Source organism: Lolium rigidum, unplaced genomic scaffold (assembly GCF_022539505.1).
Source record: "Lolium rigidum isolate FL_2022 unplaced genomic scaffold, APGP_CSIRO_Lrig_0.1 contig_39330_1, whole genome shotgun sequence".
NCBI classification, from domain to species: Eukaryota; Viridiplantae; Streptophyta; class Magnoliopsida; order Poales; family Poaceae; genus Lolium; species Lolium rigidum.
Window position 1 is genome coordinate 39,793 of NW_025900451.1, and position 21,631 is coordinate 61,423.

Sequence of the window (21,631 nt, forward strand, 5' to 3'; positions counted from 1 at the left end):
TTTATATGTTGACGCCTGCTGCCGATAACAAGAGTTCCAACCAGCCCTGGACTCTCTTCCAAACTTGGTCTCTTAGGTACTTAAACGCACCATTCACCGAGGACCCTACGTCTGACGGTATCCCCAAATATTTCTCACTCAAAGATACATTATGCACATCAAGTACATCCATGATGTCTTGCCGTACCCCCTCCTGGCAACCTTTAGCAAAATGGATTGATGACTTCTCCATATTGACTTGCTGACCAGACACTTGCAATACTTCATTCACCTCATGTGCACTCTCGCTATTGGCTCTGAAAACAACAGGCTGTCATCTATGAAGAGTAAATGGCTAACCATCGGAGCAGATGGTGCCACCTTAATTCCACTTAAGATTGATGACTGAATTCTTAAATTTAAAAGGCACGAAAGGCCCTCAGCTGCCAACAGAAACAAATAGGGGGAGATATGATCACATTGGCGAACCTCTCGAAGGCGTGAAACTCTCGAGATGTCCACCATTAAACAGAACTGAGAAGGAGACAGTTGAAACCAGCCGCATAACCATCTCCACCCATAAACGATGAACGCCTAGCCGAATCATGATAGCGCGCAGGTAGTCCCACTCTACTCGGTCATAGGCTTTTTTCATGTCCAGCTTCAACGCACGACACCTCAGATTTTTTGCTCTCTTGCGGCTCATGAAGTGCAACCATTCAAAAGCTGAAATAATATTGTCCGCGATCAATCGTCCCGGTACAAAAGCCGACTGCTCGATCTTCTGAGATAATCTCTGGTAAGTAAACCTTAAGTCTGTCCGCTGCCACCTCAGATGCAATCTTGTATAAAACGTTACGTAGGCTTATAGGTCGGAACAGTCCCAATTCCTCCGGATCTGCAACTTTGGGGATTAACACAATAAACGTGTTGTTAATATCTGTAGGGTCATCCCCCCCTCTCAAAATCCGTAGTACCACCAATGTCATTTCACCCCCACACACATCCCAATGCCGCTGAAAGAAATGTGCGGGGTACCCATCTGGTCGTGGAGCCTTAGTTGGAAACATTTGAAAAAGAGCCTCTCTCACTTGTCTTTCTTCAAAAGGCTTTAGAATGGTGTTTCGTAGTGGAGTTGGGTTGGATCGGGCCGGCGGGTAGGTACAAGCCCAGCCCGCTTAACGCCACCGCCTCGCCCGCACGCGGGAATGCGATACGTATGGGCTCATGGGCCTGCTTGGCCCTCCACGAAAACGTTAAACCCCTTTGTCTCTCTCTCTCTCGTGAAAAGAAGCAAAAACCCTAGCCGCCGCTGGCCGCCCGCGAATCCTCCCCCTCCTGCTCTCCGACGTCGTACCGTCGGGGGCCGCCCCTCCCTCCATAGCCTCTCCCAGCACGCCGTCCTCTCGGCCGCCGGCGAGCCATGGCGAGTTCCCCCCCTCATCCCCGTACCAGCACCGTCAATTTTTCGTGCAGAGCTCCGGGCAATCATCTAATGTCGTAACTATATCTTCCTCACCAGGACCTGGAGGCGACGTCGGTGGAGCTGGACTCCATCCTCTTCGGCTTCTACACCGAGGACGAGGTCAAGCGGCTCAGCGTCAGGAAGCTCACCAAGCCCGAACGCCTCGACGCCAAGGGCTGCCCCGTGCCCGGCGGCCTGCTCGACCCGGCCATGGGCCCCCTCAACGCCAACGACACGTACGTGCCCGCCGCCACCGCCGCTGCCGTTCAGCTATTTTACTACCTTCTTCTGCTGCTAGGAATAGAGAGAACCAACCGTAGTAGCAGTAGATGTATGTATTCCCCGTCCCCGAGCCTCCTCTGAAAATCTCGTGCGCCCGTGCAGCTGCAAGACCTGCGCCCAGCCCCCCGGCAACTGCCCGGGCCATTTCGGCCACATCGAGCTCGCCAAGCCGCTCTTCAACCCGCTGCTCTTCGACACGCTCCGGGACCTGCTCCGCTCGACCTGCTTCACCTGCCGCAGGTTCCGCCTCAGCAGCCAGCTGGTCGGTACCCCTGCCACTGATTTTTTTTTCCTTCCATGGATGTACACATCAATTGCAATTCACCGTGCGTGTTTCGTGTCAGGTGTTTAGGTACGCCCGGGAGCTCGAGCTGCTGGCGAAGGGCGATGTTGCCCAGGCGAAAAACTTGCAAGATTCGGCCGGTTTGAAGGAGGAGGAGGAAGATGATGAAACAGCCGAGGTCACTTCTCCCTCTGGCCAAGAGGGTAGAACCTGGACATCCCTCCAACTAACAGAGGCCCTCTCTGTCTTCTCCAAGCTGATGAAGAAGCGAGTCAACAAGTGCGCAAACTGCGGCGCAAAGTCTCCACCAATCAAATGCCAGATATATGGTTGGCTTAAGATTCAGGTACCGTATTCATCTGAAAAAGCGAACCGAACCTACTTCGGTTCTCTCCTGATTAAAGCACGTTGGGTTTCTTTTGTTTCTGAGCAGATTAGGTGGTATTTATCTGCAATTGTAGAACTCATAAATTTGGTAGTGGGGAGTGGGATTAATTATTACTAGTTAGTATATCCTTTCACTCGTTTTAATTATTACTAGTTAGTATATCCTTACTGGGTTTCTGTATATCCTTTCACTCGTTTTATCTCCCTGTGCCTGATGTTGTGGTCTTTAGATTTCACGGTGCCTTGATCAGCACTGTTACCAGCTATATTTATCTCATATTTTGCATGGTTGATTTATCCTTGATGTCAGTATCTTACACCTTTTATGTGAATAGCATTTTCTTGCAACATATTTCCTCAATCCTCGTTATATGTGATTTGCAGGATAAAAATGGTTCTTCTGTAAGAAGAAAAGCGATTGCTGATTATAAACTTGAAGGAGATGGTCATAGTCACAACACAAGTGAAAATGCTGTTTCTGGTCTTTCGGATGATACTGTTAAGGTATCAAGGAATCAAACAAGACACATTTCTGATAACGAAGTTCCTCTCTTGACTACAGAGGTTAGATATCCCTTTTCTCTTAGACTTTCAGAAAACGTTATACCTTCACCATTGAGATGCATTGTGCATGTTTTAAAGCACACACAACTGAGTACTTTCTTTCTGAACTGTGTCAGGTTGAATCTATTCTGAGAGACTTGTGGGAGAAGGAACCCAGGTTCTGCATGTTACTATGCGACTTTCAGCAGAATTTAAGTGTATCAGAAAAGAGGAGGGGCTATGAGATGTTTTTCTTAAAGAGTCTGCTTGTTCCGCCAAACAGATTCCGTCCTTCGACTGTTTCTAGCCTTGGAGTAAGTAGATCCTAGTTATTCTAATTCATTGAAATCTTCTCCTAAACTAATCGTGTTAAGTATTTTTTGGTATAGATTATGGAACACCCACAAAATGTTATGCTAGGTAAAGTGCAAGAGGCTAATCTCGCGCTACAGCATGCCAATGCCCAGCCGAATCACCTGGACATTCTTACAAGATGGAGGGATCTGCAAACAAGTGTAAATTTATTTTACGATAGTAGTAAAGGCCTTGGTTAGTATACTTTCTTTTCTTTGATGAATTAGATCACCCCATTTTCTTCTGATACTAGCTAATATTAAAGAACACGTAAAAGTGTTATATCTCTGGGTTCTACTTAGATAACTCGTTGAATTTTTAGGACTATTATACATTGTTAGGTGTTACCTGTTCGTTCTCAGTTTAGACGCAATCATATATGGCAAAACATAATTGTATTGAGTGGATTGCTTTTTTGCTTCAAACAGTTTCGACCCTAATCAGATTCTGCATTTATAAATGGTTGAGCTCTTTCTGCCCTGGAGTTGCTTGAGACTGCTCATAGTGGGGGTAACATAGGTGGTAACATCACACATTCCAATGCATTTTGGTGACATGGCATATCAATAAATGAAGAAAGAGAGTGAGGTGGTAACTAGCTATGTTACCATAACATCACACATCTCAAAGCAATATGAGTCTACAACATAATTAATGACACATTACATGACACCACATCTAAGTTACTACCCACTATGGACGTAGTAACTTACACTAGTAACATGACATATGTTACTAGTCTAAGTTACTCTCCACTATGAGCAGCCTGATTCTATTCTCTACTGGATCACCTCAGTTTCAGGGCTATATGTATTTGCTTAGAACGGGAAGTGGATAGCACATAGCACTAATACAATTGAATGATGTGCCCTTTATGTGGAGACTAATATGAATGTATCTAGCTGTATTGATATAAGCTATCAACTTGGGAAATGCTTGAAGTTAGTCCGCCCTTGCAATGTAGAATGATTATGCATGTGCACATTTATTTCTTTTTATTGATGATGTTTATGATTGTTAGTAATAGAAGGCATATGTTACTGTAGCATTTTACCTTCACTAATTGGGTTGGTCCTACTGGCATTTATACAGCATGCCCATTTTTTTTCTGAAATGTTTATTCTGACGACAGTAAAAAGCGGGAATGATGGTCAGGGCATACGACAGTTGCTGGATAAGAAAACCGGGATTCTTCGACAGAAGATGATGGGGAAGAGAGTTAATCATTCCTGCCGGACTGTTATATCTCCTGATCCATTTTTGGCTGTTAACGAAATTGGTATTCCTCCTGCTGCTGCGTTAAAGATGACTTATCCTGAGGTACCCTCGTAATGCATTTCTTTTGAATTGGCCATTTAATTGAAATTGACATGTTTATGTTTGTGGTCAGACTATACTAGAAATATCCACCAAGCTTTCTATTTTATTCTTGTATGCTATCTTAGTACGCTACCACTATACAATAAAGCACTTGGCTTCTTGGCAATGGAAATTTAGCACTGAATTATATTTGCCGGTGATGAATCCTTGAAACTTGAACTACATTGATTCATTGAAGGTGGATTGGTTGCTAGTTACCAAATAAGAGGACCATTTTATTGCTGAGTTAGCAGTTGTGTGATGCCGGAAAGAGAGACTGCACCATTACACAGAACATGTTTCCTTTATGGAATCAGGAGTTAACTTTTGATTGTACATACGAGGTTGTCCTGAAGTTTTTGGCGATGCAGGAAAGAGAGAAAACGTACCATTATACGGAACATGTTTCCCTTAAGGAATCAAAGGGTTAACTTTTGATTGGCTGTACTAGGTTAGATTTGTGATTTTCCTGCCTTTCTCCAATTAGAGTTTTTCTAAGATGTTATGAGGTATGCATCTAGTGGCACAGTGAGGAAGTGCACTTCTGTACTACTCCCTCCGGTCGGAATTAATTGACGCTGGCTGTACCTACTTTGCATGCTAGCATTCGCGTGATCTTAACCGACAATAGGTAGTACTAAGGTAGTTCCTATATATAGGTTAAGTTATAGACTTCATTTGTCTCTGGTTTCTTGAACTAATGGTTTCACCCCTTATAGTTCCGCTTCATGTCTTTTTTCATAGTCCGTAGCCTAGATGTCTATTTTATTTTCGATTTACTAATACGCATGTTTTCATTGCAAATTTGCTGGTCATTGCAACTGAACTGCAACTGTATCCAAGTTGTTTTTTATTTATTTTGTATGCAGTTTATAGGATTCACCATGTTTTTTTTTCCTGCACAGAAAGTGACGCACTGGAACACCAAAAAGCTACAAGAAGCTATAAATAATGGTGGTGAAATTCATCCTGGTGCGACGCATGTCAAGGTTAACAATCACATGTATAAACTATCGGTTGATCCCCCCAAACGTAGGGCCGTTGCTAAGCAGTTGCCTGCTTCTAGAGGATCAATTTCTCATCCAGGGAAGGACCCTAAACGTGAATTTGAAAGCAAAGTTGTATATCGACATATTCAAGATGGTGACATTGTACTGGTCAACAGACAGGTATAAATATTTTGCTAGCAAGTATTCCGTTTCCTTTTCTTGAGCAATAATAATTGAAAACAACGGAAATATCTTCCTTCATTTTCATTTAGATGTTTTTTTTAGCAAAGTGGGTTTCCAAATATTCTTATTACTTTTTATAGGCAACTTTTCTGTACAAATACGCATATTTGTTACTTACTTGCAGCAGGATGTATATGTAATTAATATGGCGAGCCGGCATCGCACAGAACTTATTTTAGTCATCAATTCCTTCATTTCTCTATGTACATAGAGCTTAACAAACACAACTGTATTGGGTCTATGGAAGTAGATGCAAAACAAGGCTTTTGCCTCATTGTTCTATTTTAATTTAAAATGACATCAAGTAGACCAGACCATGGTTTTTAAGGCGGTAAGGCGATCTAAAGCGCTCGTGGACCTTTTCACCTTTTAAGCGCTTAAAACGTAAGGCGAGGCGACGCCTTAGAGTAGCATCAACTATTTTAATCGGCAAATTAGGAGTCATCATCAAGTATTTTAATTAGCTAACAGACATGCAGCTAACCTCAAGCAGAAGCTATGTCGATCAGCTAACCACCAAATAGCAGTGCAGCTAACAGGGACCAGCACCTAGCAAGGACCAGCAGCTACTACTACTATTACTACTACTACTACTACTTAAATAGAGGCATAGAGGCGAAGTATCACCACGGGTATACACAAGAGCAAGCAGACACAGGAAAAAAAGATAGCAGTGTAGGCCAGACAGAAAAGATTCCTGTGTACTGGTCTGCTCCTCTCCCTCTCCCCTCTCTTCTCCCTTACTTTGGGCCCCAGATTCCCTCTTTTCCCTGATTCCTGCTCAAGCTGGACCACCTCTGTCTATGCCGTCCAAAATAGCCAAGAGCCCTGCCTTATCTGCCTCAGAAACGCTCTGGACGGCTAAAATGGTAAAGCGGGCGCTTTATGCATGAAACTAAGGCGAGCTTGACGCCTTGATGTCACAGGGCGCCCTGATGCCTAAGCGTCGCCTTAAAAACCAGGGACCGGACAACTACAATTATGCAAAATCATATGACTTGTAGCGCTACTTGGCAGGGCAAAATCATGGTTTGACATGTTAATTTCAGGAAGTGCTTAAGTGTAAAGTCAAAAGGTATAAACATCACAATCTGAAAGAAAACTCGCGGCTTGATTTGCAATCACCCACCATTCTGCTGCCAATCATATACTAATTAAGGATTGTGTGGTAGCATTACATTTAGCTTATGTAGGTCTTCGGTGAAGTCATTGTCTACATCTCTAATCCCTCTCTTGTGGTTTGAAGCCTACTCTTCACAAGCCCAGCATGATGGCCCATGTTGTACGTGTCTTGCCTGGAGAGAAGACAATTCGAATGCACTATGCCAATTGCAGGTATTTTGACTTGTTCCTGTTAATTTCTTTTGCTTGCATAAAATTATTATTTTTTATCTTTTTAGCACATACTACCTCCGTTTCAATGAATAAGGTGCACACACATTTCAAGATTAACTTTGACTGAAAAAGTTGAGCAACAAAATTTTGATTTTATTGTACATAATTAGTATCGTTGGATTCGTATTGAAAAGAACTTACCAATGATACTAATTGTATACCAACAATCTTCATATATTTAGATTAATTTTGAGTCAAAGAAAAAACACGCAAAATGAGGGCGCCTTATTCATTGAAATGGAGGGAGTACAATGCCTACCAGAACTAGCTTGGGACAAAGGCTCTGATGTTTTTGTTGTTGTTTAGCACATACAATGCTGATTTTGATGGAGATGAAATGAATGTGCACTTCCCACAAGATGAAATATCTCGCGCTGAGGCCATCAACATTGTTGATGCAAATAAGCAGTACATTGGTCCAAGGAGTGGGGAGGCTGTCAGAGGTCTCATTCAGGTATGTATATGTGGTTGTGATATTTTGTTTTTCTGTATACTTGTAGCATGGAGCACTTAGTATTCACATGTCAATAGCCTTAGTAACTTTTGTGTAATTAGTTGCCACATGCATCTATTAACTAGCGATGTGCCTGTGATATTGACAAGCAATAACAGTTATTTATTTATTTATTTTTGTAGGACCACATTGTTGGTGCTGTTCTTCTGACAAAGCCAGACACGTTCTTAAGCCGTGAGGAATATAGTCAGCTTGTCTATGGGTCTTGTGTGTCCTCATCTTGTAGCCCTTGTCAATCTGGTAAAAGGGTATCTGTTATGAATGATGATGACACATTGGAACTTCTCCCTCCAGCTATTTTTAAGCCAAAGCATCTGTGGACGGGAAAACAGGTTAGATTTTAATAGAAAGAAACTTGTGTCACTGTTGGTCTCAATCTTGACATTGCTTGGAATTCAGTCATGTATTTTTTTTTTGTTTACAGGTCATAACAACCATCTTGAACCATTTAACAAATGGTCACCCACCATTCACTGTGAAGAAGGAAGGGAAAATTCCAGTAAAATATTTATTACCTAAAAAACGCCATGATGAAGAACGAGAAACTAGGGATCCTGAACTTGTTAAAAAAGAAAAAGAAGAACAAGAAGTACTTGTTAGAAATCAAGAAGATGAACAAGAATTATATGTTCTTGATAATGAGCTTATAAAGGGCATGATAGATAAGAAGCAGTTCGGAAATTACGGGATAGTTCATACAGTTCAGGAGCTCTATGGCGCAGATACAGCTGGAAGATTGCTCTCAATATTCAGCCGCTTGTTTACATTGTTCTTGCAGGTGACATCTAAAACATAATTCTTTTCCATCTTTTCATCATATGTGGGGTGTCTAACTGGTAGGCTAGTTGCACTAGACAGTCTATTCTTTCTGCAATTTGGTGCTACTAAAACGGCTGTACCAATTAACATCATTAGTAGCAACAAATTGTATTCCTAGACCTATACATGTGGCTTAAATGTTTTGGCAGATAAAGCATGTTTGGCATTAGATGAGGTGATTAGTCTTTAGTTACTCTTTTTTAGTTGAAGACCGTTCCTTAAATACTCGTGACCAGCATGCAGCACATATTGGTGATGTACCTAGATAACCTGCCTTGGAAATTCATTTAGATGGGATATGTGGAGCAAATAAAGAAATGAAAAGGAAATCTGATCTGGATCTGTACATCAGACTACTTTGAATGGGCCAATCCACTGTTGAGTTGTCTCTTTGAGCCATATAGTGCTGTCAAGAGGCAGACTGAACACTTTCAGCCCTGCGGTGGACCATATCATTATCCTGCAATGGATCATAAAATTGCCCAGCTGCCACAACAGCTCAGTGCAACCTACTTTTTGTTGTTGCAGAAGCAATAGAGAAGAGTTACTTTATTGAAATGTAGTTGCCTAATTCAACTTAATTCGTTCTTTTTGCATATTTAAGCTTGTACACTATACTGTCGATGTACCTCCTATTTGTAATATTACCAAACTCTGCTGTATTTCCTTAAAAAACATAATATTAAATCACTTAATGCTCAATTCATCTTCAGTGTTTTTACGACAGAAGATAGGTCTCCCTTGAAGCAATCTTGATCGATCCAGTATATCTTTGAGTAACTGTCGATCATCAGATTTCTTTTGCTCGCTATTCAGGCCGACGTTATAATGCTAGTGTTTGGATTTGTTTCCAATGCTTTGCTGGCTTGCTGCTCACCAATTACTTTGTTTTAGAAAATATGTTGACATCATCCTCTGACCCTTGGCCTCTGGATTACTTAACCCCCCAAATGTTATAATGCTAGTCTTCGGATTTGTTTCAAATGATTTTGCTCGCTTGCTGCTCACCAATCACTGTGGTTTAGAAAATATGTTGACATCACCCCCTGATTTTTGGCCTCTGGATTACTTAACCCCTCAAACCTTTGAGACTGGCTATTGCACCACCTGAACTTTGCGAAACCCTTCAGATAACCCCCAAGCAGTTTTGGGTAGCTATATTGCACATGTGAGCTGTGGCATGTGGCATGGCGCAACAAATGGCCGCGACCCAACTTTATAAGATAAACCAAACAGGCCCACATGCCTCACTGTATTTGTGCACCCCCCATCCCGCTTCCCAGTTCAGGACCATATGCATTCTCTCGTGTGTGCGCAACCCTGTTCCCTGCCTTCTCTCTTCCATGGAGCTCCAAATCTTGCTGTCATTGGGCAGTTCCCCAGTCTTGCTTGATTCGACATATCTTTAGGCACATTCCTGTTCTTGCTTGATTAAATTCGATTTATCTGGAGCTTCAGTTTATGTATGAAATAATTTTTGTGCTTTCAATGGTGAGATGCTGTCCTTGAACTGTGAAATATTGGTGAGTTACTTGTTGTCACCTTTGTTGTAAGCTGTTCTATGGTTATGAATTTACCTTCCCAATTCCTTCATTACACTGTCATTAGGTTTTGTCATGTTTCTTCACAGTGTATTTGTTCAGTTGTGATTATGTTGGTCTAAGGTAAATTAATTCTTGTAGTTTCATGGATTTACATGTGGAGTAGATGATCTGTTACTATCCCAAGACGAAGATCAGCTGAGGGAGAAAATTCTCTTGGAAAGCGAGCAACGCAGTGAGGATGTCCACTGGGAATTTGCAGGTTTGTTCAACATTATCCTCACAGCAAATACTTTTATCTTGAGCCGGAAGTTCATAACGATTTCTTGAGGACAGTTAGTATATCTCATTGAGGAAAATTAGATCCTCATTTGGTTGTTTTTGAGATCTGATAACATGATTTTACTTTGCAGGGCATGGCTATCCGGTTTGTGTTAAAAGTTTGGATTCCGGTTTAACTGTTGAAATGGTTGAGGAAGAGTTTGCGAAAATTGGTGCAATCAAACCAGGTGGCGTCCAAGTTAGGAACAAGAAGGTTGGTAACAGTTGGTTTTGGTACCAGCTGTGCTATTTTTTTCTGACATTCTTATTCTTTTTGCTGCAGTTTGTTGTTGAATTTGAATCCCGGCAATCATTCGAAGCAATTAAGGTTCACCTTTTCTTAAGGTTATCTTCCTTTGTTATCGATAGAAAAGATGTAATCATATGTCTGATTGTGATGTAGGCAAAACCTCCAAGTGTTATTGCTGGGAAAAAGGTAACCCTTAAGCAGAAACTAAAACGAGGTAACCATCCTGATTTTTCTAATTTGTTGCTGTGCTATTATTCTGCTATGGTACTATTCTACTAGGCATCTTCGATTTCCTAACAGTCTGCTCACCTAGTCGTCCTATGTTCCGTTGATGTAGAAGAAAACTTGTTTAACTAACAAATGAGTAATTCCTCTGAAAGTTATTGTTCTTTTCTTGAGATGTTCCTACTACTGAAACAGAAACCTTGTCCACCTGTTAACGGTGTTTCAGACTGCTGTGATACCTCCGTACTCGCAGGCTTTGCGATGCTGGGTTGCACAATACTGTAAGGAAGGCCAGTCTGAGGCTGCGCCTGCCAAGTAGAAGCAGTGGCCCAATCATACATTTTTCATGGATTTACCTGCAAATCGAAGCAGAGTACCTGGCCAGGGCCGCTCACCCGAAACAAGGACTTGAGGACATCTTTGAATTGTATCAGCCACCTTATATTTATTGGTAAATGGTGGAGCCGTAGATCGTCATTTATACTCTTTCACTGTCACTGGATAGCTTAAGTTAAATAATGGCCCGCGGTGCTGCCGCTTGATTGACGACCTACTCCACATGTTGTTGGCCGTCGCCTCTGGCCCATGTTGCGCGCCAGCTACCGCTCTGCTGGCTCTGCTCGAAGCTCCGGGTTTCAGCCACACGCCCACACCACCTTCCAACTCAGTCGCCACTCAGCACGCTGACGCTCACCACCGCCCGGGAGGGGAAGTTGATCAAGGGCTAATACTTCTTAAATGTTAGCTGGTGTGCTTTACAGTAAAAATTCTTTAGACCATTATTATGTTTAGGCGCATCTCCCTTCATAGTCCTCCTACTACATCCATCAAGTAGAGGCACACGCCAGTTTATATATAAAGCTTCTTTGATCTGTGCAAACCACATCTAATCTGTGCAGGCCATTTTTGCGAGTAGTAACTGGTTTAGAGCGCGCTAATAACATTTATATGATTTTCCTCAAAAGAAAAATATTTATTCAATGTTTCCATAATCCTAATAAGCCTGCTTTGCATCTATGTTATTCATGGGCTCGGCTACCTCTTTAGTCGATAATATCGTCCTTTATGTTTGTACGATATAAATTGGAGTACATTCTGTATTTTTGTGTAGATCCAGCGGACTTGCAAATGGATGTCGAGAAGGTTGTACGCAGGATGGGAGAATCTGGGAATGTCACATTGGATAAAATGATGCTAAGTGCTCTAAATAAGTTAACATCTGAGGTCAATCAAAGCATGTTTCCCTATGGTCTACAGAAGCCTTTCCCTAAAAATTGTCTCACTCTTATGACTGCAACTGGTGCGAAAGGTTCAGATGTAAGTTTGTTTTTTCAGCAAGGGCAGAACAATGTAATATTCTGTGTTGAACTAGAATTATCATCAGATGACCTGGGGAAGTGAACTGTTCCATGCAAATACAATTGCAAACTCGAAGCGCAACTTACTTTACCTACTGGGACTAACATCCTGCCACTTCATTTGTCTTGCTAGGTTAACATGACACAAATCTCGTCATTATTAGGCTCGCAAGATTTAGAAGGTGCGCGCGTTCCACGAATGGTATCTGGGAAGGCATTACCTTGCTTTCGACCATGGGATACTTCTTCTAGAGCTGGTGGTTACGTGAGTGACAGATTTTTAACTGGTCTCCGCCCTCAAGAGTACTATTTCCATTGTATGGCTGGCAGAAATGGGTAAAGCTTTCTTTACTCTTTCTTAATACATAAGAAACTACCTTTTATTCTGAAGAGCATAAATTTTACCAGCCATGTTTGTCTTTTATATCTTGTTTCTAAGCAGGTGTTTAGTATTAAATGTACATAGATTTATAACAGGCATACTTGGCTGTTGGTATTTGTTACAAATGGAGATAAATGAGTTGCACAAATGGTCTAATTTGTTCCCACTAAGAACATTCTCTTGTATTCGTTTATTTGAGAATTGAGATAGTTGTTGCATCCACACAACATTTCATACTCTCCAAGGTTCAAAAAAGCGCTGAGCGCTAAGCGAGCAGTGAGGCACCGCCTAGAGGAAGTGTTGCTTAAGCAAGCTTAGGCGCCGCTTAAGCGCTCAGGCCAAAATTGTACGGAAGTGCTGCTTAAGTGCAGTCGGTTGCATTTTTAGCGCATACAACCTCCAATCTTCCTTTAAAGTTAGCCCAGCGAGACAATATTAGCCCAGTAAGGCCCATACAAAACCCTAGACTGCTCAGCTCAATCTGAACCATCTATATTTTCTAATCTCAACCATCCATCTACTCTCTTTTATCTCTTTCCCTCACCTGCTCCCTTTGAATCACGCATCAACAGCCGCAATGGCCTTCCTGCAGCTCCTGTTCCATGGATTGTCTCCGCCCCTCCCTCCACGGCTTCGCCCCACCTTCCCTGCATCCATCGCTCCTTCCCTACCCTGTTTCCTTGACTAGATTCTAGCATGAGCACACAAGGTCGCTTAATTGCGCGCTCAGGCCATAAGCGAAGCGCAAGGCCGCCGCTCAGCGCTTAAGCGCGCCTAGGCGTACGCTTTTTTGAACCATGATACTCTCTCGTGCACGGTGCACCAGTAACTTCACAAACAGTTATGCTTATATCGCAAGATCATACTGAAGTTCTTGTCCACATCTGTGGGTTGAGCTTTTGAACTTGGTTCGTGGGCAATAATCTTCTTGATGGATCAAGGCAGTTTGGATTTGGACAGGTTGATAAACTTGATAATATGCTGATGTGAAGTTTGCTGGAACTTAGATTTAATCTACATCCATCAGTATCCCTGTTTGTTTACAAACAGGAATAGTGACAGTTTCATACCCTTAATTGCCCATATCACCATTATAATTATGTATATTTATATTTATATTCTTGTTAGAGTCATTCATTTTTACAACTACGTTGGCTTTTATTTTGATATATAGTTTTTGCATGTTCATCGCAGGTTGATTGACACAGCAGTCAAAACATCTCGTAGTGGATATCTTCAACGTTGTCTTGTCAAAAGTCTTGAATCATTGTTTGTTTCATACGATCATACTGTCCGTAATGTTGATGGATCAATCATACAATTCTGCTACGGAGAAGATGGAGTTGATGTCCATAAAAGTAACTTCCTCAATAAGTTTGAAGAACTTGCTGCTGTAAGACATTGAAGTTCATAACTATACCAAGTCAGATTTGTAGTATGCCTTGCTCTATGCATTTGTTCGATCTGACTGATAATTGTTTGCAATTTATTCCATATTACAGAATAGAAAAGCTGTCCTTGACAGGTTTGGCAGCTACAGTGGCGATAGCCTGTTATTACAGTCCAATTACATCACTAACCTGCCCAAAACACTCACGGACAATGCAAAGAAGTTTGTCAGTTCACAAGAGGAGGAGAAGTTACGAAAGGAAGAGGAGAGGAAGTTACAAAAGGAGGAGGAGGGGAAGTTAAGTAAGGAGGAGAAGTTACAAAGAGAGAAGTTTCTCAGGTTAATAAGGAAGCCGGGCCGTTATGACATCGAAATTGAGGAACTAACGAAATTACTGAATGTAAAGTACCGGGCTAGTCTTATAGAACCTGGTGAAGCTGTTGGTGTGATCCTTGCCCAGTCCTTAGGAGAACCTTCAACACAGATGACGTAAGAGCATTTTTTATTTGATAAACTATGTTTTGTCTATAACTTCTGGCTGTCGACTCCATATAATGTTAGTTTCGGGGTATATTGTATTTCTTATCTGGGGACTTGTTAAAATTCATGCGTACATTTTTCTCATGCCTTGCAGGCTCAACACTTTTCATCTTGCTGGAAGAGGTGACATGAATGTCACACTTGGGATGCCTCGTATACAAGAAATTCTAATGAAAGCATCCGCTAACATTTCTACGCCCTATATGGAGTGCCCTCTGCACGAGAATATCACTAAGTGAGATTTATTTGCTTTATTTTGAAGATTCTTAATACTTTTTAGTTTAATTTCTGCAGTCTACATGATATATCAAACTTTCTTGTATAAGATGTAAACAAAAAATCCCAACCACACTGTACTCATTTTTTTCACCGTACTGGCAAGGTACATGCATTAATTCTACTTTTCTGTATAATAAGTAAATATAAATCTTTGTCGAAATCTATACTCAATTTTTCAAGTACACTAGCTAGATACTTGCACTAATTCTTTCTTCATGGACATTTAGGGGTGATGCTGAGCGGCTGGCTGCAAAGTTAAGGGGTGTTAGGTTGGCTGATGTTGTGGCTGGAACTGAAGTATGCACAGTTCATTTTCACAACAGTAACGGGCATGTTTCGAATCTCTATAAGTTACAGCTAAAACTACACTCACCAGAGGATTACCCTGATCAGTCAGAACTTACAGCAGACGAGTGTCAAACTGCCTTGAGAACAGTGTTTATTGATGCAATGGAATATGCAATCGAAAAACACCTAAATTTGCTACACAAAGTTAGTGGAATCCAGGAAACTAGGGTACAGGACACTGACAGCTCACTACCAGAGGGTCCTGAAGAACCTGAAAGCAGATCTATTGACAGGGAAGAGCTTGTTGCAAGTGATGGCGACGATGAAAATGAGGATGACATGGGAGCCGATGCAAAAAAGTGGAAACAGCAACAGAATGATGAGTTGGAGTATGATGATACTGGAAATGCAGATGTTATGGACAGTGACCCTGAAGAAGAGACAAAATACAAACCTGATAATGAGGATGATCCAGCTGAGTCAGGCGGAGAATCAGAAGTGGAAGACGAAGGACATATGTCAGATTCGGGTAACAGGTCAGGGAAATTAGAAGATGGTTCTGCAGCTGGTAAACTCAAGAAGGAAAAAAGTGAAACCGTGGAAAATTTGGAGCAGAAGCAGGCACAAACAACCCAGAAACGCAGCAAGAAGGTGAAGCGAGCTGTTCATGTTGAAAGCACAGATTTGAAGTTTGAGGTTCACTATCTATTGCACAAGGAACCAACTATTTTACTAGCCCAGGTACCTCAGCATAAACAGAACAATATGATATTTTACTGTTCTTCCAGAGGCTAGTAACTGAACATGTCATAACTAAAAACTGTTGCACTTTATTATTGAAATGCTAGGGCTTGTTTAATTTTCTGTCATCGTATTATACTATTTTGAACAAAAATCTGATAGAAATGTTTTGATTTGCTTTTCCAGATAGCCCAGAAGACATTGAAGTCCCTATTTGTCAGTGGATCCCATAACAGAAACATTGGTGGATGCAAAGCTGTTTGGGTAGAAAAGGAAGGCGATCCATCTCCAAAAATGCTAGCACTGCGAACTGCAGGAGTGGACTTTGAGGTATTCTGGGCTCTGCAGGACATCCTGAAAATCCAAGACGTTAAATCTAACGACATACATGCTATCCTGAAGACATATGGGGTGGAGGCCGCAAGGGCGACCATCATCCATGAAGTGAATGCTGTGTTTCAACCCTTCGGTATAGATGTGAACAAGAGGCACCTGAGCCTGGTTGCTGACTTCATGACCTCAGGAGGCTCCTACCGGCCGATGAGCATCCTAGGGATGGCCCAGTTCTGCACGTCGCCATTCGGCAAGATGAGCTTCGAGCAGGCCACGAGGTTCATCTCGGAAGCTGCCTTCTACGGAGAGGTGGACACCCTCGATGGCCCCTCAGCGAGCGTGTCCCTGGGGAAGCCGGCCAAGATGGGAACCGGCTGCTTTGGCTTGCTGCAGAACATGTGCTTTGTTGAGCCCACGAAGATGTGACACAAGCACCTGCGTTCCTTCACCGTGGCTGGTGTTCTTACTCAGATGTAACTAAAGTTTTTTTTTGTCCGAGTACTAGTTAAGTGCGTGAGAAATGTGCAAGGACCTTACAGTATGGCGGTTACTTGCCCTTGGTGTCGTGTGTGTTTTGACGCGAACAGTTGCGTGGGCAACATTTTTTGTGTATCTTAGCAAGTGAAATGGGATGAATCTGTATGCGTGCATTTGTATTGACTTTGAACTGCAAAGGTTTTTGGTACGCTAGATGAGTCTTATGTTATGTTGTGTTTGGTTGCAATGAATTGGGCTCTGAATTGAATTGGCAATGGAAAACCAAATCAACCAATTCAATTCAATACCACAAATGTTGTTTGGATGCGCGTGGTATTCAGCTATAGAATTCAGGTTTCAATGGAATACCAAATGCTGTTTGGATGTCACATGTGTGGAAATGAGAGTATTTTTGACTTTGAACAAAATAACCTCTGTAATATGAATGAAAATCGACCCAAAATATAGCCCAGTTGAAGCTAATACAAAAAAAAGAAAATGTTACTACTAGACAGCCTCCATAAGCTTGCTGCATTAATCATTTAATTCCAGCTTTTAGGTACCAGAGTGTGTAAGATCACACAGAGAACAGAGTGTCAAAAGCAAAGTTGTTCCTGTTAGAACAGAGTGTCAATTCGGAGAAGAACCGAGGTCAGCGGGGACGGGTCGTCGTCACGCATCGTTGCCGTCAGCAGCCATGTGCGTCGCGGGGCAAAGCTCCCTGCTTGGGCGCCCGGCCGTCGCCATGGCCTCCCACAGATGGTGAATCGAGCAAGGGAGGAGGCGGGACGGAGCCCCAGCCGTCGCTCAACCACCTCCCATCGCCGGTCGACCAAATCATGCCGCCATTCCGCTAGGGTTAGGGTTCGGCGCGGGTAGGGGTAGCCAGGGCGAAGGGGAGGTAGGGGAAGAGGGAGGCCGGGGGCGGAGGAAGTCGGCCGGACTCGCAAACGGAGGGGGAGAAGGCTGGCGGCGGAGCTCACCTACCGGCGCCGCCGGGATGAGGTTCTCTGCGTCGGAGGGAGAGAGGGAGCGACGGGCTCGTCCATGCGTTTTCGGGAGAGAGAGGCCGCTCGCTCAATTCTGCACGAATACGGAGCTCGCGAGGTCTGAATCGAGCCAAGCGTTATTTTTGGCCCGCGGGGGGTGCGCTCGGAATTGGCCAACGATTTCAGAACTGAATACCAAAGACATCCAAACGGTGGAATCAGGGCCCCAATTCTAGATTCCCCAATACCAAGCCCAATTCCTTGCATCCAAACAGGGCAGTGTTATCTTGTCAGCCGGCTGGATCGCATTGCAATTTGCTGCTAGAAAGAATCTGTAGCTTCGCTGAATATGCTGGTGCATGCTCATGTTATTTACTCCCATATTTCTGGCAAAACTCCTGGATTCCTGTCTGTGTGCTCACTGTCTAGTTATTACCCCCCCTATATGATCTGAAAACAGGGTTAAGTTCCACTTTCACTGATATACAAGTGTCAAGATGACCTTATTACCGAAACATGCTCATTCACCGGGAACCATACAACAATGACAGAATATCCAATTACACACAGAATTTCCAATTATACACTGAACCCTCACGCTTATTACTAACACTGATCAACTTGCACCACCCAGTTATTTCTTGTCTGGAATCTTCTCTAACAGCTCACCGAGAACCTCGAACAGATCACCTACGATCCCGTAATCTGCAACCTGGGCAGCAGCAACGAAAACAGGCTTACTAACTAGCAGTACAACATCTGGTTGTTGATGCTGCTCGAAGCTCAATCGAGGCGGGAGTGGAATCGAACCTGGAATATGGGCGCATCCGCGTCCTTGTTGACGGCCACAATGACCTTGGAATCCCTCATCCCTGCCAGGTGCTGTATCGCCCCGGAGACTCCGAAAGCGATATAGAGCTCAGGCGCCACGATCTTCCCAGTCTGCCCAACCTGCAAGGCATTGTGACAGCGAATCAAAAAACTTGTATGTATGGTGTTGTTACCTAGTAGTACATGAGCAATAGACATGACCAGGACGTTTTTATGAAACTACGCTCCAAAAGTTCGGTTTGATGCAATATCAAGCCGTAATACAGTGAGTTAGAATTCGCAAAAAAATAAAAATACAGCAAGTTCGGTTCTGAATCCATTTTAGTTGTGATTTGGTTGACCACTACGGGAGACCTGAGGAGCTTACTTGGAGTTCATTCGGCACATATCCCGCATCGACAGCCGCTCTTGTCGCACCCACTACACAAGGAAAAAATATGTAAGAATTCCGAACGAAAACTGTGTGCAGAGGAAGGAATGAATTTACACGAATACTAACAATTTTAGTGCTACCTAGGTTCAACACAGAGTAGGGAAGAGTGCAAACCTGCTGCCCCAAGTTTCTCAGCAAGCTGCTCCAGCAATTTAAAATTCTCAGCACTTTTCAAACCTCTGCCTCCAGTGACCACGACACGTGCATTTGCAAGATCTGGCCGTTCGGTATCTTGGGAGGTAAGATTCACCCATGACGATTTGCTTGAGCTTGCTGCACGTCAAGGAGAAGAATTTTACAAATATGGTGCATAATTTAAGACTGTAAACTGTTATTGAGAGAGATTAAAAGAGCGCTAATTTCATTATAACATGTTACAGATGCACACACACAGCACCGCCAACACACCCAAGCATGAATGACTGCTGAAGAATGAATTATAGATCCCTAAACCATAATAAGACTGTGGAAAAGAAAATCAAGCAATAGCCAATCACAGTCCTTGGACTTTTACTGCAGGAACTTGGAATTTTGTTCTGATAGATCCAGGTAGGTAATGCAAAATGAACAAGAATAATTATGTAAGGCATAAAAGGGTGTTGAATAATAGAAGATCACGGTGGGGAAATAAAACAAACCTTCACTGAGGAAAGAGAGATCAACCTGGGTTATAGGCGCCACTTTAGTTTCTGACATAGATTCAGTAGTTGGAGAAAATGACGTTGATCTAATACTCATCATACAAGGGTTTTCTCCAGTATATCGCACAGTGCACAGTGCATTTCCAGCATAAATTGGCCTGAAGAAAAGGACATGTCTTAATAAAACCATAAATCTCTGATGGGATATAGCACCGAGTTGGCTATGTTAAAACATCAAGGCAGATGCTGATTATACTACAAATGAAAGCAAATGTGCCCCTGACATTCTGGGTGGGTAAGTATTGTTGTCCATCACATATCCTTCATAAACTGCAAATCACAAAAAAGCCCTGATAGAATATCGAACCTGACAAATACCCGTGGCTCAGATATGGCAGTGACGTCCGTAACAGGGGAGACATCTAGAAGAGCCGCAGCACGTGGAAGCAAATTCTTCCCGAACGACGTCGAAGAGGCTATAACATGAGAGTATCGACCTTTCTGCTGAACGGAGCGGAGCAGCTCGGCCCAAGGTTCAGCTAAAGGATGCGCAAATATGTCTGAATCAGCGACAAGAACCTGCAACCCAAGACAACCAAATGATGAGCGCAAGAGCATCTGCTTGCTTTTCGCTAAGTTACCTTCTCGTCCTCCGAACTGAAAATGAAGAACTACATGGTGGCACGAAAGGTAGCCGGTCGTAACAGTACCTCATTGACCAACGGATGGCTAGACGCAGCATGCTCAGCGGCCTTGTGCAGCGCCGGTCCGGATCCAGCTAGAAGAAGAGAGACCTTGTTGTCTTTGGCGACGGCCTCCGCAGCCGCCAACGCGCTCAGAGACGAGGGCTTCACGAGCCCACCTTCATGTTCCGCCACGACCAGAGTGCTCACCTAGGAGGATGACGCCAGAGTTAAGCTAGAAGGCAATGATACCCAAACGATCCCTCGCTTTGTAGTCTTTCCTTTCTTCCCTACCAGTACCAGGGAATCAATCTCTTGCTTACTGAACAACTCTAGTTTTGTCAGACAACCTGGATTCGGTCTTACAGGAAAGTGCTGAATCCATAAGCTTTTCGTCGGAGCCTACCACCAATCAGTCTAAATTAGAAACTCTCACTGGCCGAGAAGACAATCAGAACCATGTCCGGGTCACTCAATCCAGTGCTACCACCGGGATTCAAATGGGAAGATCCCAGCACACAGGTAAAAGATTCAGAACCAATACTCAGCGTGAGTAATGGTGGAAGGTAGGTTGAAGCTGCGAGCGTTCCACTTGATGGATTCGACTGCGGTAACATAGAGCGTGGGATTATGAGGGCATACATAGCAGGCATCTAGGAGATGTACTAATAAACAGAAAAAAGTTGCAGGACTCCGAACCTAAGCTCACAGGTTTGTGAGATGATATACACAGCTGAATTCTACTTATCTCGTTGCTTATCAGGGTTCTCGGACGCAGCACGGCAGAGACGGGGGGGATTCGGCCTGCGTCTTGGCTGGTCGATGCAATGGTGATCGAATCGACTGGCTGCCTCGGAATCAAAGAATTAGGCTATCGATGCACCCGCCCGCCCGCAGGCGGGCATGCTGCCTCGGCTGGTCCTCGCTAGCATCTCGCCGCAGCTAGCCTGCCTGGCTGACTGATTTGGGCTCTCCGACGGTCCGACCTCCCGTCACAGGGCGGCCGAGGTGAACGGATCGAACGCGCACGGAGGGCAAGGAAAGGGGAGGGGAACTCACGAGCCTACGCAGCGCCTCCCCGGCCACGTTTCGCGCGCCGCCTGCTCGCACCCGCCGGAGCGCTCTGGCCACCAACGCCGCCGCCATCGCCATGCTCTATCTCTGTCTCAGAGGAGGAAGAAGAAATGCAGGGAGAAACGTAATACAGTGAGGAGAGTGGAGACGTGAGGGAAGTGAACTGGATTTGGATGGGGAGCACACGTGTGTGTAAGCTCGATCAGGACCGAGATTGAACCGCCACGTCAGCTTCCTACGAGA

At 43.5% G+C, this 21,631-nt stretch overlaps 2 protein-coding genes across 2 annotated transcripts; one reads left to right on the forward strand and one right to left on the reverse strand.

The window, feature by feature from the left end:
* Positions 1–1,356: 1,356 nt before the first annotated feature.
* LOC124681328 (DNA-directed RNA polymerase I subunit 1) lies at positions 1,357–16,910 on the forward strand. Its single transcript, XM_047216261.1, has 25 exons — positions 1,357–1,405; positions 1,502–1,680; positions 1,829–1,988; positions 2,071–2,355; positions 2,781–2,960; positions 3,077–3,253; positions 3,329–3,488; positions 4,426–4,613; positions 5,558–5,821; positions 7,131–7,219; positions 7,586–7,733; positions 7,916–8,125; positions 8,218–8,571; positions 10,295–10,415; positions 10,567–10,688; positions 10,758–10,802; positions 10,878–10,938; positions 12,061–12,266; positions 12,441–12,643; positions 13,884–14,082; positions 14,192–14,568; positions 14,714–14,854; positions 15,126–15,927; positions 16,114–16,696; positions 16,771–16,910. The coding sequence occupies exons 1-24, from the start codon at positions 1,403–1,405 to the stop codon at positions 16,684–16,686; spliced, it is 5,247 nt and encodes a 1,748-aa protein (XP_047072217.1). The 5' UTR covers positions 1,357–1,402; the 3' UTR covers positions 16,687–16,696; positions 16,771–16,910.
* Positions 16,911–18,205: 1,295 nt separating this feature from the next.
* LOC124681329 (electron transfer flavoprotein subunit alpha, mitochondrial) lies at positions 18,206–21,466 on the reverse strand. The gene is made up of 8 exons (XM_047216262.1): positions 21,374–21,466; positions 20,342–20,524; positions 19,999–20,210; positions 19,629–19,789; positions 19,105–19,263; positions 18,925–18,977; positions 18,537–18,677; positions 18,206–18,438 (listed from the first exon to the last, which is right to left on the reverse strand). Exons 1-8 carry the CDS (start codon positions 21,464–21,466, stop codon positions 18,361–18,363), a joined length of 1,080 nt encoding a protein of 359 aa, XP_047072218.1. The 3' UTR covers positions 18,206–18,360.
* Between the last annotated feature and the right edge of the window lie 165 nt (positions 21,467–21,631).